Source organism: Camelina sativa, chromosome 2 (genome assembly GCF_030686135.1).
Source record: "Camelina sativa cultivar CO46 ecotype springtype chromosome 2, ASM3068613v1".
NCBI classification, from domain to species: Eukaryota; Viridiplantae; Streptophyta; class Magnoliopsida; order Brassicales; family Brassicaceae; genus Camelina; species Camelina sativa.
Window position 1 is genome coordinate 21498831 of NC_141881.1, and position 14267 is coordinate 21513097.

Below are 14267 nucleotides of genomic sequence, written 5' to 3' on the forward strand. Positions count from 1 at the left end.
AGCTGGGGCAATCCTCTCAGAGAGATCCGGCCACACCTTCCTGCCCCGAGCTGGAGGAAATGAACCTCAGGATCAAAGCTATGGGGTCCCTCCTCCACCGAGCTGTAAGCTCGGCACCTGAGATCGACAGAATGTTCGAGGCCACGCAGCGATCTCCATTCACCCAGCGCATCTTGGGAACATATGTTCCGAACGTAAAGATAAGGGTTCCAACTTACGATGGAACGAAGGATCCAGTGCAGCACTTGACCTCGTTCATGGCTACTATCGCAAAAGCTAGGTTCACCGAGGAGCAGAAGGACGCCGGCCAGTGTCAACTGTTCGTCGACAGTTTGATCGAGAACGCTCTAATATGGTTTTCCCATATCCCTCCGGGCACTATCGACTGTTTCGAACAACTGTCAACAGCCTTCCTGCGAAATTATCGGGTGTTCATAGAACGCAACGCTTCCAGCGCCGAACTATGGGAAATAGTCCAAGAGCCCGACGAACCCCTGCGAAAGTACCTCACCCTATTCAAGGAAAAATACGCCACCATAACGGTCGCTGAGGACGTCGCAATCGCTGCTTTCAAGAAAGGACTCATTCCCGGATCCCGACTGCACGTAGATCTCACTATCAGGGAAGCCACTGACCTGGACGAAGCCCTTCACCGAGGATCTCGCGTCGCTTACGTGGAGGAAGACGAGGAGAAGCGAGCTAACAAGCTCCCTCCTCCTTGCCCGGCCCTGGCCAAAGAAAAAAGTCGGGAAACCTATCAGGAACCTCGGAAGCATCACGACCAGAGGGACCCCAAGCGCGGAGTAGTCAACGCGATATCCGAGGACGAAGGATAGAACACCGCTTCTTCCGATGCACAAGAGGAGCTGTACTGCGATTTTCATATGTTCGGCGGCCATTCAACAGCCGAGTGCAAGCACCTGTCCAATTATTTATATGAGAAGTACCTGTCCGGTGAAATCAAAGCCGTCTATCAACCAAAAGCTTCTCGCGGCGGCCGCGGTGGCAGAGGTCGAGGAGGAAGGTTCGGACGATCCAACCCCGGCCGAGGTCAGAAGGGTACCAACCAATCCAATAACGCACCAGATACTCCGCAACAGCCACCCCCCACCGAGCAGCAGGCGCCGTTGCCAGGGACAGTGGAAGTCCCCCAGACACCGTCCAAACGTCAAAAAGGACAGCAGAGCGATCAAGCAGCACCTCGGGGTCGTATATCTATGATCATCGGCCAGACCGATGAATGCCCGGACTCTGTACGAGCCCTGAAAAAGCGAGCGCGTCAGGTCTTTAACGTCCAAGCGATTTCCGAAGAAGAAGCGCTAAGCACGAACCCCATCGCGTTCACCGCGGAGGACGCCAAGGGGATCCACCACCCTCATAACGACCCCCTAGTGGTGGAAGTCAGAATGGGCGAATTTGACGTAGAACGCGTCTTAGTGGACACCGGTAGCACGGTTAACGTCCTGTTCTCGCAAACACTGGAGAAAATGGGCGTCACGCCAGAACAAATCAAACCAGGGGGCAGAACGCTGACCGGGTACGACCTTAGATTGTTCGTAGATTTGTGAAATAAGAAATTCAAGTGTGTTAATAAGACCTTAGATTGTTCGTAGATTTTAAGTTGTTTTTTTGGATTCTGACTTTTCAAAAAAAAAAAAAGATTTATTACCCATTCAAGATTTCATATAATTTATTACCCATTCAAGATTTCATATAATTTTATTACCCATTCAAGATTTCATATAATTTATTACCTATTCAAGATTTTGCATTAGTAGTTTCCCTATAAAGGTTAAGAAATCTAACTTTTTTTTTTACTATTTATTGGAAAGAAAAAAACATAACCCCAATTTTATAAGTTTGTTTTATCAACTTGCCACTTGTTTTTCTCCTTTATTTTTGTTTACAAACTGACAAAAACTAACACATATATTATATACCATTCAAAACAACAATCGAATACCAAATAGCAAAATTCAAAAAGTATTCATGACCTTCCTTGAAACTTTCGGCTTAGGGTTGACATTCGTTTATTCAGTTTTCTTGGATTCAAGTTATTCTGATATTGGATTATTTCAGATTTCCGAAAATAGCTTTATTAGGGACTGAATTTTGTTTTGTTACAATCTGTTTTTTGGACAAAAGCTATAAGAAAATAAACATAACTAATTAATATTATATATAGATTTATTAGTATATTTAAATTTTCTTATATGTATATGGTATATCTAACAAAACTATTGATGTTTAATAAATTTCAGTCAAATGGTTCATGTTTATATATATAATTCGGATTCTCTTAAACCATTTGATTTTTTTTTGAATTTTCGATGCGGAGTTATTTCGTTTGGTAGTTTTGATTTCCAATTTGTATTTAACATTGGGTCAATCAAGCTTAGTCAAATGGTTCATGTTTTCTACGGTTTAAAAGACCAAAGAAACAACACATGTCTATCGAAACTACGTACTGAAAAGAGGGCAGGAACGAACGAGTTCATTAATTTCAAGTCTAGACACTTGTCATCATTGCATTTTTTGCAATGGCCTAATCCGCTTATCCTTATCTAGTCACAAGACGAGTCGTGCGTACGTTGTAGACGACGTACGTACTCACCCCTGATATAAGTATCTCACAACTTTGATCTTCTCGGAATACCGCTTCTCTAAATTCTTAACAAGTTTAACATTGAAGTACAGGTGTCCACCACATAACTCAAGATGTAACAAGTTCGGAAAATTGTCAAATATGGCTTTTATGCCGGTTTTGGATAATCCGTTCCCAAAAAGCTGGAGGTGGCAAAGAACGGGTATTGTTTTAGCGATCGCCAGAGCAACGTCATCACCACTATTTACGTAACTATTGTCGTATGCCTTCAACGTTCTCAGATTGGGACAAGACTGACCTACATCTTTCAAAAGGTCTTCTTCGATAAGCCGAAATGAAAACTCAACTTCTTCAAGCAATGGGAGTTTTACGACTGCTTCCAAAATCCCTCTTGTCGTTATTCCAAGGAAGTCAACAACTCTAAGGCGTCTCAGATTACTTGATCTGCAAATACTTACAAGTTACAATACAGAGTTATAACATGATTTGATCATGAGAACAACAAACTAAAGTGCAGAAATTTCATTCATAGAATCTTTCCAAATATATTTAATTATCAAACTAGACATAACTAACATTAAACTAGACATAACTAAGATTAAACTAGACATGAGTTACTCGCAGAACATATACTATTAAGGAAAGAATATCATCATATCACCTATGATTACTCAAATCCCATATATCACTCTAATATACATTAATTATATTATTCTATGTAATCCCTTTAATTATATCTTTTGATTATGGTTTGTGCTTATATATAAGTTGTATCATTCCATTTGATAATACACAACACAAAAACTAATAATACAATCATATTCTCTCCATTCACAGATACCACCAAACAAACCTTATTGAACACTGCGAAATAGAATGCATTAAAAATGTTGAACCGTTCAACAAATTTTTCACCTCTTAAACTTGCAAAGCAAGTAATAGTAATTAAATGTTTCAAGTGATATATAGGAAGAAACAGTTATAATCTTGATAAGTTTGGCTCTAATCCTCACAATTTAGGGGCAAATCATATCACTTAAAATATTAATGAAAAAAACTAGAAGATATATTTAATCAAGTCAAGGTCAATTAATCAAAATATTTCAGGAAGAAATTTGCATAAAACCCTAGAAACCTGTTGGCGGTGTAAGTGAGGAGAGAATCGCTCCCTATGTTCACAAAGTTGATCTCCAGCAAGCCGCCACGGCTGAGATCGATGGCCTGGAGATCGTAGAACCGGGTGTGGAAGTATCTTGGGAGCAGCAAGTCGATTTTACGCCATATCCAGAGGTCTCTTGATAACTCTCCTTTTTATATGTTTTTAGCATCTATTTTGTCCATATTTTGCATTGTTCATACTTCTAACTTAGCATTTTTAGGTCATTAACTGCAAGAATTCACTTTTAGAGCATTTAGGGTGTTGCATTTCTGCATTTGCATATTTTGGATGAAAACAGGTGCTAAAGAGCCAAAAATGGGGAAAAACAAGGACAACTCGAGCATTTACCCGAAAGAGCCATCGAGCTGCAAGAACAAGTCTGAACCCCAACACGATCGAGGAGGATCCAAGAGCATGAAGAGCAACCCGAAGATCCACCCGAGGAGTAACCCGACTTCACCCTCTTGTACCCCATCGAGTAGACCATCGGGCAGGTCTGGGAAGCTAGGTCAAAAGGTTTCCATATATAAACCCCCTCTTCCCCTAGCTCGCAAACGAGCACGCCGCAGACCCTCAAACCAGAAAAAGCGAGAGCTTCTGTGAGAGAACTGAGCGACTCAAACATTTTCTTTTCGTTTTGCATTTTTATTTTGTAGTTTTCTTAGATTTCTATCTTGTACTCATTCTACTCTACTCTATCTTTTAATACAATGTCATTTTCATTCATTTCTGTTGCTTTGTTATTCGTTTCTATGTCCGAGTAGTGTAGTAAAGTTTCTAGGGATGGGATATATGATTTTGTATTCTTGATCGGTTAGGATGCCTTAGTTGATTGTAAATGATTGATAGATTTCCTTCTAGGTTGGTGTTCTTAATGCTGTCAACAGACCGAGAGGTTGAGATTAGATCTAGGGCGTTTACCAATGCTACAGGCTGAAAGGAGTAGATAAAATGCTTGATTTAGCCAATGCTAGAGGTTTACTTGACTCTGAGTAAGAAATTAGATGAGTTCGAGTCTACTGACAATAATGGATCGATCTTAATGCCTGCTTGTTCATATTGCTAGTGCGACAGTGTGGTAATGTGTTCAAGGTTGATTGTTGCTAGTGCGAGAGTGTGGTGACAAGGTTTTAGAGGTTCATTGTCTAGGAAATAATTGCTTGAGGCATGTAAGGAATTTGTACTGGTCTAGAACACTTACGATTCGATTACCCCCATCCTTAGGAACTTTCGTATTTTAATTGTTTGCATTTTCTTCACTTACTCGACTATCTACCCAATCAGGTACACGATAACCAGTATCGAGTAATACATCGAGCTGTTCATATCTCACTTGCATACTCGATCACCCCACTCGATCATGTACTCGATTGCTTGCATCGAGTGCTTAGGTCATGTGGTTTCTTTGTTTATATTCTTTTCTTTTGTTTATTTTAGGACTGTTAGAACCAAAACCCTATCTGCTTGGCTTGACTTGTATTGTACTGATCATATCCTTCCTGCTAGCAATAAACAACCATTTGGATTGATAACCCTTTGTACTGCAACTGCATAGGGAATTGATACTTTGGTGAAAACCTGTCTATCATCTCTAGAGACTCTTCGTCACGATCTACACACTTTACGAGCTATGCCAAGTATCTCTTCAACACTAAGACGGAGCAGAATCGAAGACATTAACTCCGGTGGAAGCTCCGCCCAGTTTCTGTATTTTCCGTTCTCAACTTTTGAGCCTCTCTATATATGAATATTCTTCCACGAAAGTTTCTCACCATAACATTCCTTTTTACTTGTTTACTTCTGTTACCAGGAAATCTTTCAATACTCGAAATCAGAACCAATACTGCTTCAGTTCCGTCACCTATCCCGTCTGAATGTTCAATTTACTAAATCTGATATTGAATTATTGCCACTCTTTCTTGAGAGCTGCCCAAAACTAGAATCTTTAGTAATGGTAATGAATAATTGTAACCCTCTGATTTATGCCATATTGTTTGTGAAAATCTTTTGTCTATATTTCTTCTCTAGTCAACTTGTTTTCTTCTGTTTTTGCAGGAATTGGTTAAGGACCAATCCATGCGTGGTAAGAAGGAGAAAGAACCAAAGGTGATGTTTTCAACAGTTCCCCAGTGTTTGGTATCATCGCTCAACTTTGTGGAATGGAAACGTTCGATCTCAGGGTATGAAGGAGAAACAGAGCTAGTAAGATACTTCTTGAAGAATTCAAAAATCTTGGAGAAGTTAAGGCTCGATATTTACTATACCGAAAAGGCTAAGTGTGCCTTCCTTCAAGAACTCCTTACAATGCCAAGATGCTCTAGTGTTTGTCAAATCCATTGCTCTGTGATTCCTAAAGATATATAGTTCATTCGTTTAAAAGGTTGATCATTTGGTCTTTAAATTAGTTGATTTTAGATATTAGGGTCTGAGCCACAAGCAAATATTGCTTTTTTAGTCTTTCTTATGTTACTTGGTGGTTGCTACTCATGTAACAGTCATTACCAGCTTTATCTCTTATTTGATGGATATCTCTACAAATTGTATAAGCACTAGTTAGGCCTTTGTGTATATGCTTTTTTTTTTCTAGTTGTTGGCTTGTTAAAGGGACTAATTAGGTTGTAAGCTATGTGTCCCTTTCAGTACCTTTGCATTGCATCTAAATCGTCTCTTTAGTACTCGTACGATGAGCTCAAAGACACAATTTCTTCAGGGAATTAAGCGAGATGTCCTTGGTCAGCCAGCGACGTGGACGAACAAAGGGTAAAAGAAGAAACCTCATTGTAAAAGACTATATTTTGTCAATACAACTTGTCATCATTACATTCTTTACGCTGATCCTATCTCCTACTTAAAAATGGAATGTGTACTACATAACTCCTACTAGGAAGAAGTTCAAGACGTGCAATGAAATTGCAGCTTGTATGAGCAATCATGAGTATAATAATGCACTGTTTGGAGATTTCAATTTTACAGTCTCAAAGGTGATGGAACACATTGCTCCTACTGGTATACATGTCAAGACCCCCGAGCCATCCAAGGAAAACTTATGAGACTAAACTAATTATGTTGTTAAAGTTGTTCTCGAAGTGATCAAGGATCCCTAGATTATAACTGCTTTAGTCTTTTAAAGGAGGTTAGGTTGGACATATGACTTTAGAATGTTTTTTAAACCCATTGCTTTGACTCTGATTGAGTTGTCTTTTCTTTTCATTTCATTTTGTTTACAACTACATGAGTCGCTTGTTTAATTTTATATATTAAACAACTAGAAGATAAAAACAAAAAATGGAACCTCAGTACGTAAACTCGACAAAGTGTTTCTATAGTCTGGCTTTGCATTCTCAAGCGGTCAAGCAAAGCTCACTCTCTGCTCTCCCCGCGTATGAAAGTCAACATAAATATTGAAACTAGTTTATATGCTTACATGCGCTGATATATACAGATGCTTTAGGATTATGTAATGAACATCAACACTTGAAATATGTATCGTTGATGAGTAAATGCTAACAAAGTCTTCAAGAATGGTATGCACATAGTTCACCAAAGGAGTATTATGAGTTTATTTCCCAAGTCTTGGAAACTCAAATTCAAATATGTGAATGAGGGCATAAAAATGGATGCGTACTACATAACTCCTACATGTAAGAAGGTCAAGACACGCACTAAGATTGCAGCCTTCATTGATGCCAATCAGGATTATAATAATGCACCACTTGGAGATTTCAGTCTCACAGTCCCAAAGGTGATGGAAGACACTGTATCTAGTGGTATATTTTCAGTACCCGTAACCCATCCAAGGAAAGCTTCTGAGTATGTAAGCTTCTTATGATGTTGAAGTTGTTCTCAGTGTGATCAGGGATGTCTAAGTACTAGCTGGTTCAATCTTTTGAATGGGGTTAGCTTGGACTTCTGACTATTAGAATGCTTTTTAAACCCATTGTTTTCACTCTGATTGAGTTGTTACTATATAATGAAGAATGACATTTTTCTAATATTTGGATCTAAGTTAGCTGCTGCAATTCTTGGTGGTGTTGATAACATTTGGATCGTAAGTCACATCTATACACATAAACATATTGACTCTCTTGGCATGGTTGATGTCATATTCTCTTATGTTGCTCAATCAGATCAGGTTTGGTTCTTTATTTCATTCGAAGTTTATCTTTATAAGTTTACTTTATACTGCATTGCATCTTTTTGTTTTTAAAACCAATCAATACATGAAATCGGCAGATGATGATTTTACCTGGATTCCCCTTCAGAACATTATGAATGTTGCAAACTCCAAGTTCTGATGCTACTTTGAATCTTTTTTACCTTATTTTGTTTGTTTTCAGCCACCAAGTTGGCTGCTCCGAACTTGCAAATTTGTTTTTAAGTCCCAAAGTCCTTTTCACTCGTTTTCTTAATTTTCCTTAAAAGGAAGATCTTCAGTTTTACACTATACAAATTCTAGGAGTTTTCATATTATCAATGTCTTGAATTGGAGATACAGTTCCGGAAGGTTGACTCCTAGTCATGCACTACAAAATCCAAAAACATAAACTAAAAGAAAATAGAGGTTATCGAAAAACAAGAAAATTAAAACTAAATTTGAAAAATTCAAAAGAAAAATTCAAAGTATCTTAGACGAAAGTTCTTATCAAATTCAATGGGCAGCTAGTTACTTCCCGGCAACGGCGCCTAAAAGCTTGTGATGAGTGTGATTTTTTGCTTCAAAATCTTTTACCTTAAAAGACCACACGACTACTGCAAGTGTACAGTTAATCGGTTGAAGTATTTAAGAATCGATCCCAGAGAGAGTAATAGCTAACACAAATTGAATTATAAGAGAAAGAACTATGGGTAAGACTAAATAAAAGATTGGGATCGATCCATAGTTTTTAAGTCCCCAGTCTTTTATTTAGTCTTAGCCATAGTTCTTCAATTTGTGTTCGCTATTGAACACTATTATCATAGAATGAAAATCTTACACTAATGAACTAACAAGCTATTATCATATAATGAAAATCTAAAGTCTTCATACTCTGTTACTCAACTTACGCAGACAACGACGCATGTCAACCAGCTAGTAAAACAAGTTCGATACATTCACCGAGCTCCCATTCTCTATATCAGCACTTGGTGATCAATCTAAGCACATGCATTAAAATAAAGATGTCCCAAAAGAACTCTAATATAGAACCGAAAATAAGATCTAACAACCTAATTGAAGCGAACCATGAATTCCTCTTAAATCAACCCATAAAACCAAACAAGTAAAACTACTCGCTCATAATGCAAAGAAACGACATTGATATTATAAAGTATAGCATAAAAACCAAATGAAATATCAAAATACGTTCAAAGGAAACTTCTCTACGGGTTCAATTATGTCAAACTTTTCTTTCAAAAACGTCACATCCACTGCTATTACATTTCTTATAAATTCAAATACTCTTAAACATTGACCTAAGGCAAAAAAAAACAGGTACTTAAACCTTTGGTTACCTACAAGCTCTAGGTCAGCAATTGTACCAGGATTTGCTTTCTTTATCTTGTAGATATACTTGGGGAGTTGCTCATAATCACTTTTATGAGAACCTCTTAATAACTCACGAGATTGCTCTAAAGCATCCCAAAGTTGGTGAGATAAGTTAGCGTTAAACCATAATTTTTAAGTAATGGTTTCTCCAAGTCCCTTGGTTTCAGTCCATGGCTGATACCACCAAAAAGATCCAATATGAGTTGGCTTATAATTTTTTGCATAATTGATCCTAATGAAAAAATTATAATCCAAAAATACTATGTTGTTTCATCTTTTGTTGTTGCTCGCACCCATTATTTTTGCACACAATAACAAAACTTTTAGTATCCGACTTAGATACTTTTCAGCCAAACGTATATTTTACTGAAAGCATCCATAACCTTTGTTGTAACTAGAGATGAAACCCGCGCGTTGCGCAGGGTTCTTTGTTATTTTATTGACCATTCTATTTTATTTTTGAGAAAATATCAATAAAAGCATGAAGTTAGCAAAAATATTAATTAAATTGTCAATTTTTATTATTTTTTAACGTTAAATCGCAAACTTTTGTTAATTTTGCCAAATAAAACACATAGTTAAGTCAACTGACGGATATATTTTATAGTATTAAGTCAACGTCGGTAAAATCCGTTAAACAGTAAAATGACGTCGATTTGTAATATTAAAAGAAAAAACATGATATGGTGATTTGAACCTGCCACCTGTTAGATGAGTTAATCAATACTTAACCAAACACATATTTATATATTTTTTGGTAATTTCTTATTTGGACTTTCTCCTTCTCACGATCGATAGAACCGCGTACTTATCAGTAAAATTTTCTTTCTTCCTCATTTAAGCGTTTCCATTAACCAATTCCAATATGATTTTTTTTTCTATTTCTCCATTACGATTTATCAAATTTTAATTCTATCTCACTTTCTAGATTTCGTGGCGGAGATCACCATCTCCTCGCTGAGACATTCCCAGGGATGGCAGTGGAGTTTAGATGACGATTCCCACGGAATCCATTGGCGGCTTAAATCTGAATTTGAGGAAAAGCTAAGGTTCAAATTCTTCGACAATATATATATTTTTTGTTATGTAAAATTGTCAATATACGCAGCGGCTCTGTTATTTTATTTTTAACTTACAAACGACGTTGTTTCACTGTTTAACAGAAGTTATCAACGTTGACTTACATTGTAAAATTCATCTGTTAATTGACTTAACTATGTGTCTAATTTGGTAAAGTCAATAAACATTTGTGATTTAACTGAAAAAATAATAAAAATTGACAATTTAATCCACCATAAGCAAAGTTGAGCCTTTTTAAAAACGTTTTTACTATATAACTTCATGTTTTTAATGTCATTTTTCTCTTTTATTTTTATACACATTTTATTTATTTTTCCTTTCCTATGTGTTTGTGTATGGTGTAAGCTGTTATTCTCTTTCATATATATCTATATTGTATTATTAAGGCCTCAATATATATGTGGCCAAAATGGGCCATTTTTACTTGGCGATTATCCAAAGATCATTTATTACCTTGTTGGGCAGTTCTTGTTTTATTATAGGATTTTACCGTATTTTGTGTTAATTTTCTGGTAGCTTTGTTCTGAAATGAGAGTGTCCGTACTTAATTATCTTCTTCATCCAGTCATTCTTCGTGACTATTTTTGTCCTTTTCCTTTGAATTCATTTGTTCATCATCCACATATGCATTTTTCTTTCAATTTAGGAGAGTGGTTGATTGTTTGATTGGTGATGCTTCTGGTAAGTCATGGGAAAACTGTTCATTGAGTCTATTTTGGTTTCGCTTGCTGGTGGAAGCTAAGTAGGTTGTTTAGTAGATTAGATTGTTGTTATTTTTATTTTGATGCTCGTTGATAGTGTATTATTCTATGTGTTGTTGTGAAGAGTTTCGTTTCTTTTTGTTTGGTTTATCTAGTTATTAAGTTGATTTCTATGAATCTAAAAGATTAAACTGTGTTGGTCCAACCTCCATTTTGTTTTAATTTTGTTTTCTATGAATCTAAAATATACATAGAAATACCATTTTGTTTTCTTTTCCTGTATATTTCGAAATTTTTTTACTGGTTTTGATGTTTTGGGCTGATGGTTTATCTTAGAATCATGTCGATTAAAAATGTCTTGATAGTGATATTTCTACGTTTTTAATATTTTGTCATCAAAATACTTATGTTATGGAAAATTAAATAAAAAAGAGTAGGCCTATAAAACTGGATAAACCCACATAATTTCAAATTAGAGACAAAGTCCACAAAATTTATAAAAAATTATGCTGAGGTGGAACTCTCTAATGAGAGAAAACTCTGCTATTATATATATGATTCATATTTGCTATTGAATTTTTCTTGAAAACCGGTTAGATTTTTTAAACTTGTAGAATCAAGGAATGTGATTTTGTTTTATGGGCTTCGTTACAGGCCTGAACTAAATTGAAAGCCCAAAAACAAGAGACGGTTATGTCCGAAAATAATAAGGTTAAAAGATAAATATGAATCGTACCGTAAGAAAAAAACACGAATCGTACCTTGTTCATCAATCCTAAAGCCCTAGATCTACAAAAATCCTTGTTAGCAGTCGTTCTTGTGAAATCAACCATGGACGAATCCGCCATCAAAGTAAGTAATCTTCTTCTCTTTATGGATCTCCCTATTTGCTTACGCTCCTCTGATTCTCTCTCTCTCTCTCTCTCTCTCTCTCTCTCTCTTAGATGATTTAGGTCTTCATATTTGAGGTAGTGGAGAGAATGTCTGATTAGATTTTTTTTTTTTGGGTGTACATTAGGGTCAGGAATCGCTGAAATTGAACAGTGAAAAACGGTAAATTTCATTCATTTGATTTTATTATTTTTGTTTTGTTTTTTTTGGGAACCATGAGATGTTTGTCATGTTAGCTAATAATAATATTATCTCCTGCAAACAAATTCTATTGTAGCATTAGCTCGATTTCCGTAGAGGGATATGAAACTAGGATTCATCATCAGTTTGCTCTCAGTCTCGCGTTGACAAAGCATTTCGCTAAATGCGGAAAGATCGCGCGTTTCTTTATTCCCAGAGACAGAAAGGGTATCCTCAGGAGTCCTGCCTTCATTTATTTTTGGGGAGAAGGTGCGAGAGACAAGGCATTGAAACTTAGTGGACGTGACCTGGGAGGATGGACTGCAGTCGTTAAGCCTGTACCCCAGCCGGAAGAACCTGCGGAGTTAAGCAACTACCCCTTGGATCGAGAATTAAGCAAGTAAGTTGATTAATATTATTATTATTATTTATTTTAATCTCCTGCAATGCTTTTAGTATCTGTTCTTGTGATCATGCGTGCTATTTATAATCTTCTCTCCTTGTTAATTAGGCTGATGGTTAAGGTAGATGGTTTACCTTCTTCGGTGCGTAATATTGATTACATGATCGGGTTGTATGAACATTTCTCTTCATGTGGAGAGGTCACCGATATTAGTGTTATTCCCACAGTTGATTTGGTCGACGGAATCTTTGTTCCCACTAGGTTGTTTTTCCCTTCTTACTTCCCCAAATTGGTGAATATTTTTCCCAGCTCTCCCTCTCCCTCCCTGTCTCAAGTTATTAAATTATAACTAAAGAATCGAATTTTCCAGACTTGCTGAGATTTCTATTATGGGAGAAGGATGTGTAGAGAAGGCGCTGGAACTAAGTGGACGTACCGCACATGGATGGAATATAGTAGTTCGTCGTCTTGACCCGCCAATTCTCCGTAAAAGACAGCGTACCGGCTGTGAACATCCATGTACGTAAATTTTGCTCTTTGTTCTTGGTTTTCTTTTTTTTTTTTTTCTTTTTTTTTTTTATAATTTTTTTTCCAGCGACTCTTGCATAATTATAACCTCTCTCATTAATTTCGTTGTTTATGATATTTGAGAAGGCTAAGATGGAGAAGGCTAAGAAGATGGAGAAGGCTAAGATGGAGAAGATGGAGAAGGGGAAGAAAAGGAAGAATACTGCGGAGTAGAAAGCTCTCTCCTTAATTAGGACAAGACAAAAGCTCTTTGGTTTTTTTAGTTTGTGTGATACAAAACCTTTCGTGTTTTTTTCTTTTTCTTTCTTGTTTTCATGTATGGCTTCATGAAATTATAAATCGAGCAATACTTTACATGTTTCACTGAAATATATTTGTACATGTATCTGATTTTAAAAGTTGTTCTTTATTGGTTTCTACTAATGGTTATCGATCGTTGTGTTACCACTTGTACTTTAGATTTTCTTTTTTAAGCACTACAAGATATATATATATATATATATATATATATTGTAATAATTTAGAGTCGGTGTACATTCAGTAGATATAATTGGATTGTTGTATGAATTTTACGATGAATAGGCGTATGGGGAATGAGAGAGAGAGAGAGAGGGGGGTATAAGAAAACCCATAGGCGAGGAGACAATGGCAAAGCTTTTGCTCGTTGTAACTAAAATGACTCGTGATGTCTACGTGACTGGTTCATACATAATGTCATCATCCTTTTTCTATTCACTCTTTCTAGAATGTCACACATACCTTAAGATTATGTACAATGGTTCTAAAATTACAACACCCACTTTTTCTTTTTTAACACTCCACATCACCTTTTCTCTCTTCCACATCATAATTCAACACCTACATTATTTTTATCTTCTACAATGGTTTTGTTTAACAAAATTACAACACCTTACCCCACTAATTTTATTTCATATTTTTAACCTTATTTATGTTTATTTTTGGTGAACACATATTATTAATCATAGTTAATATCAAATAAATTAAAATAAGTAAAAATTAAATAAATTTATAAAATAAATTGAGATTTTGTTTTATTTTTGAAAATATATAAATGATTAGGATCCATTAAAAAAACGGATAAACAATAAACAAGAGTTTATGAAGACTGATAGCAAAAATATAATAGAAAGTTATGAGTTTTTTTTTTGTGTCCAAATTAAATGAAACAAATCTTT

At 36.2% G+C, this 14267-nt stretch overlaps 1 protein-coding gene, 1 non-coding gene and 1 pseudogene across 2 annotated transcripts; 2 read left to right on the forward strand and 1 right to left on the reverse strand.

Annotated features, from left to right (window-relative positions):
- Positions 1–2610: 2610 nt before the first annotated feature.
- Positions 2611–5103, reverse strand: LOC104773925 (putative F-box/LRR-repeat protein 9 pseudogene; annotated as a pseudogene).
- A 2888-nt stretch (positions 5104–7991) lies between these two features.
- Positions 7992–8063, forward strand: LOC147949002 (small nucleolar RNA snoR60). Its single transcript, XR_015586403.1, has one exon. It is a non-coding gene; the product is annotated as a small nucleolar RNA snoR60 (small nucleolar RNA).
- A 3753-nt stretch (positions 8064–11816) lies between these two features.
- On the forward strand, positions 11817–13515 carry LOC147949003 (uncharacterized). Its single transcript, XM_087477640.1, has 6 exons — positions 11817–11921; positions 12088–12122; positions 12238–12540; positions 12652–12804; positions 12914–13062; positions 13198–13515. Exons 1-6 carry the CDS (start codon positions 11901–11903, stop codon positions 13200–13202), a joined length of 666 nt encoding a protein of 221 aa, XP_087333766.1. The 5' UTR covers positions 11817–11900; the 3' UTR covers positions 13203–13515.
- Positions 13516–14267: the final 752 nt, after the last annotated feature.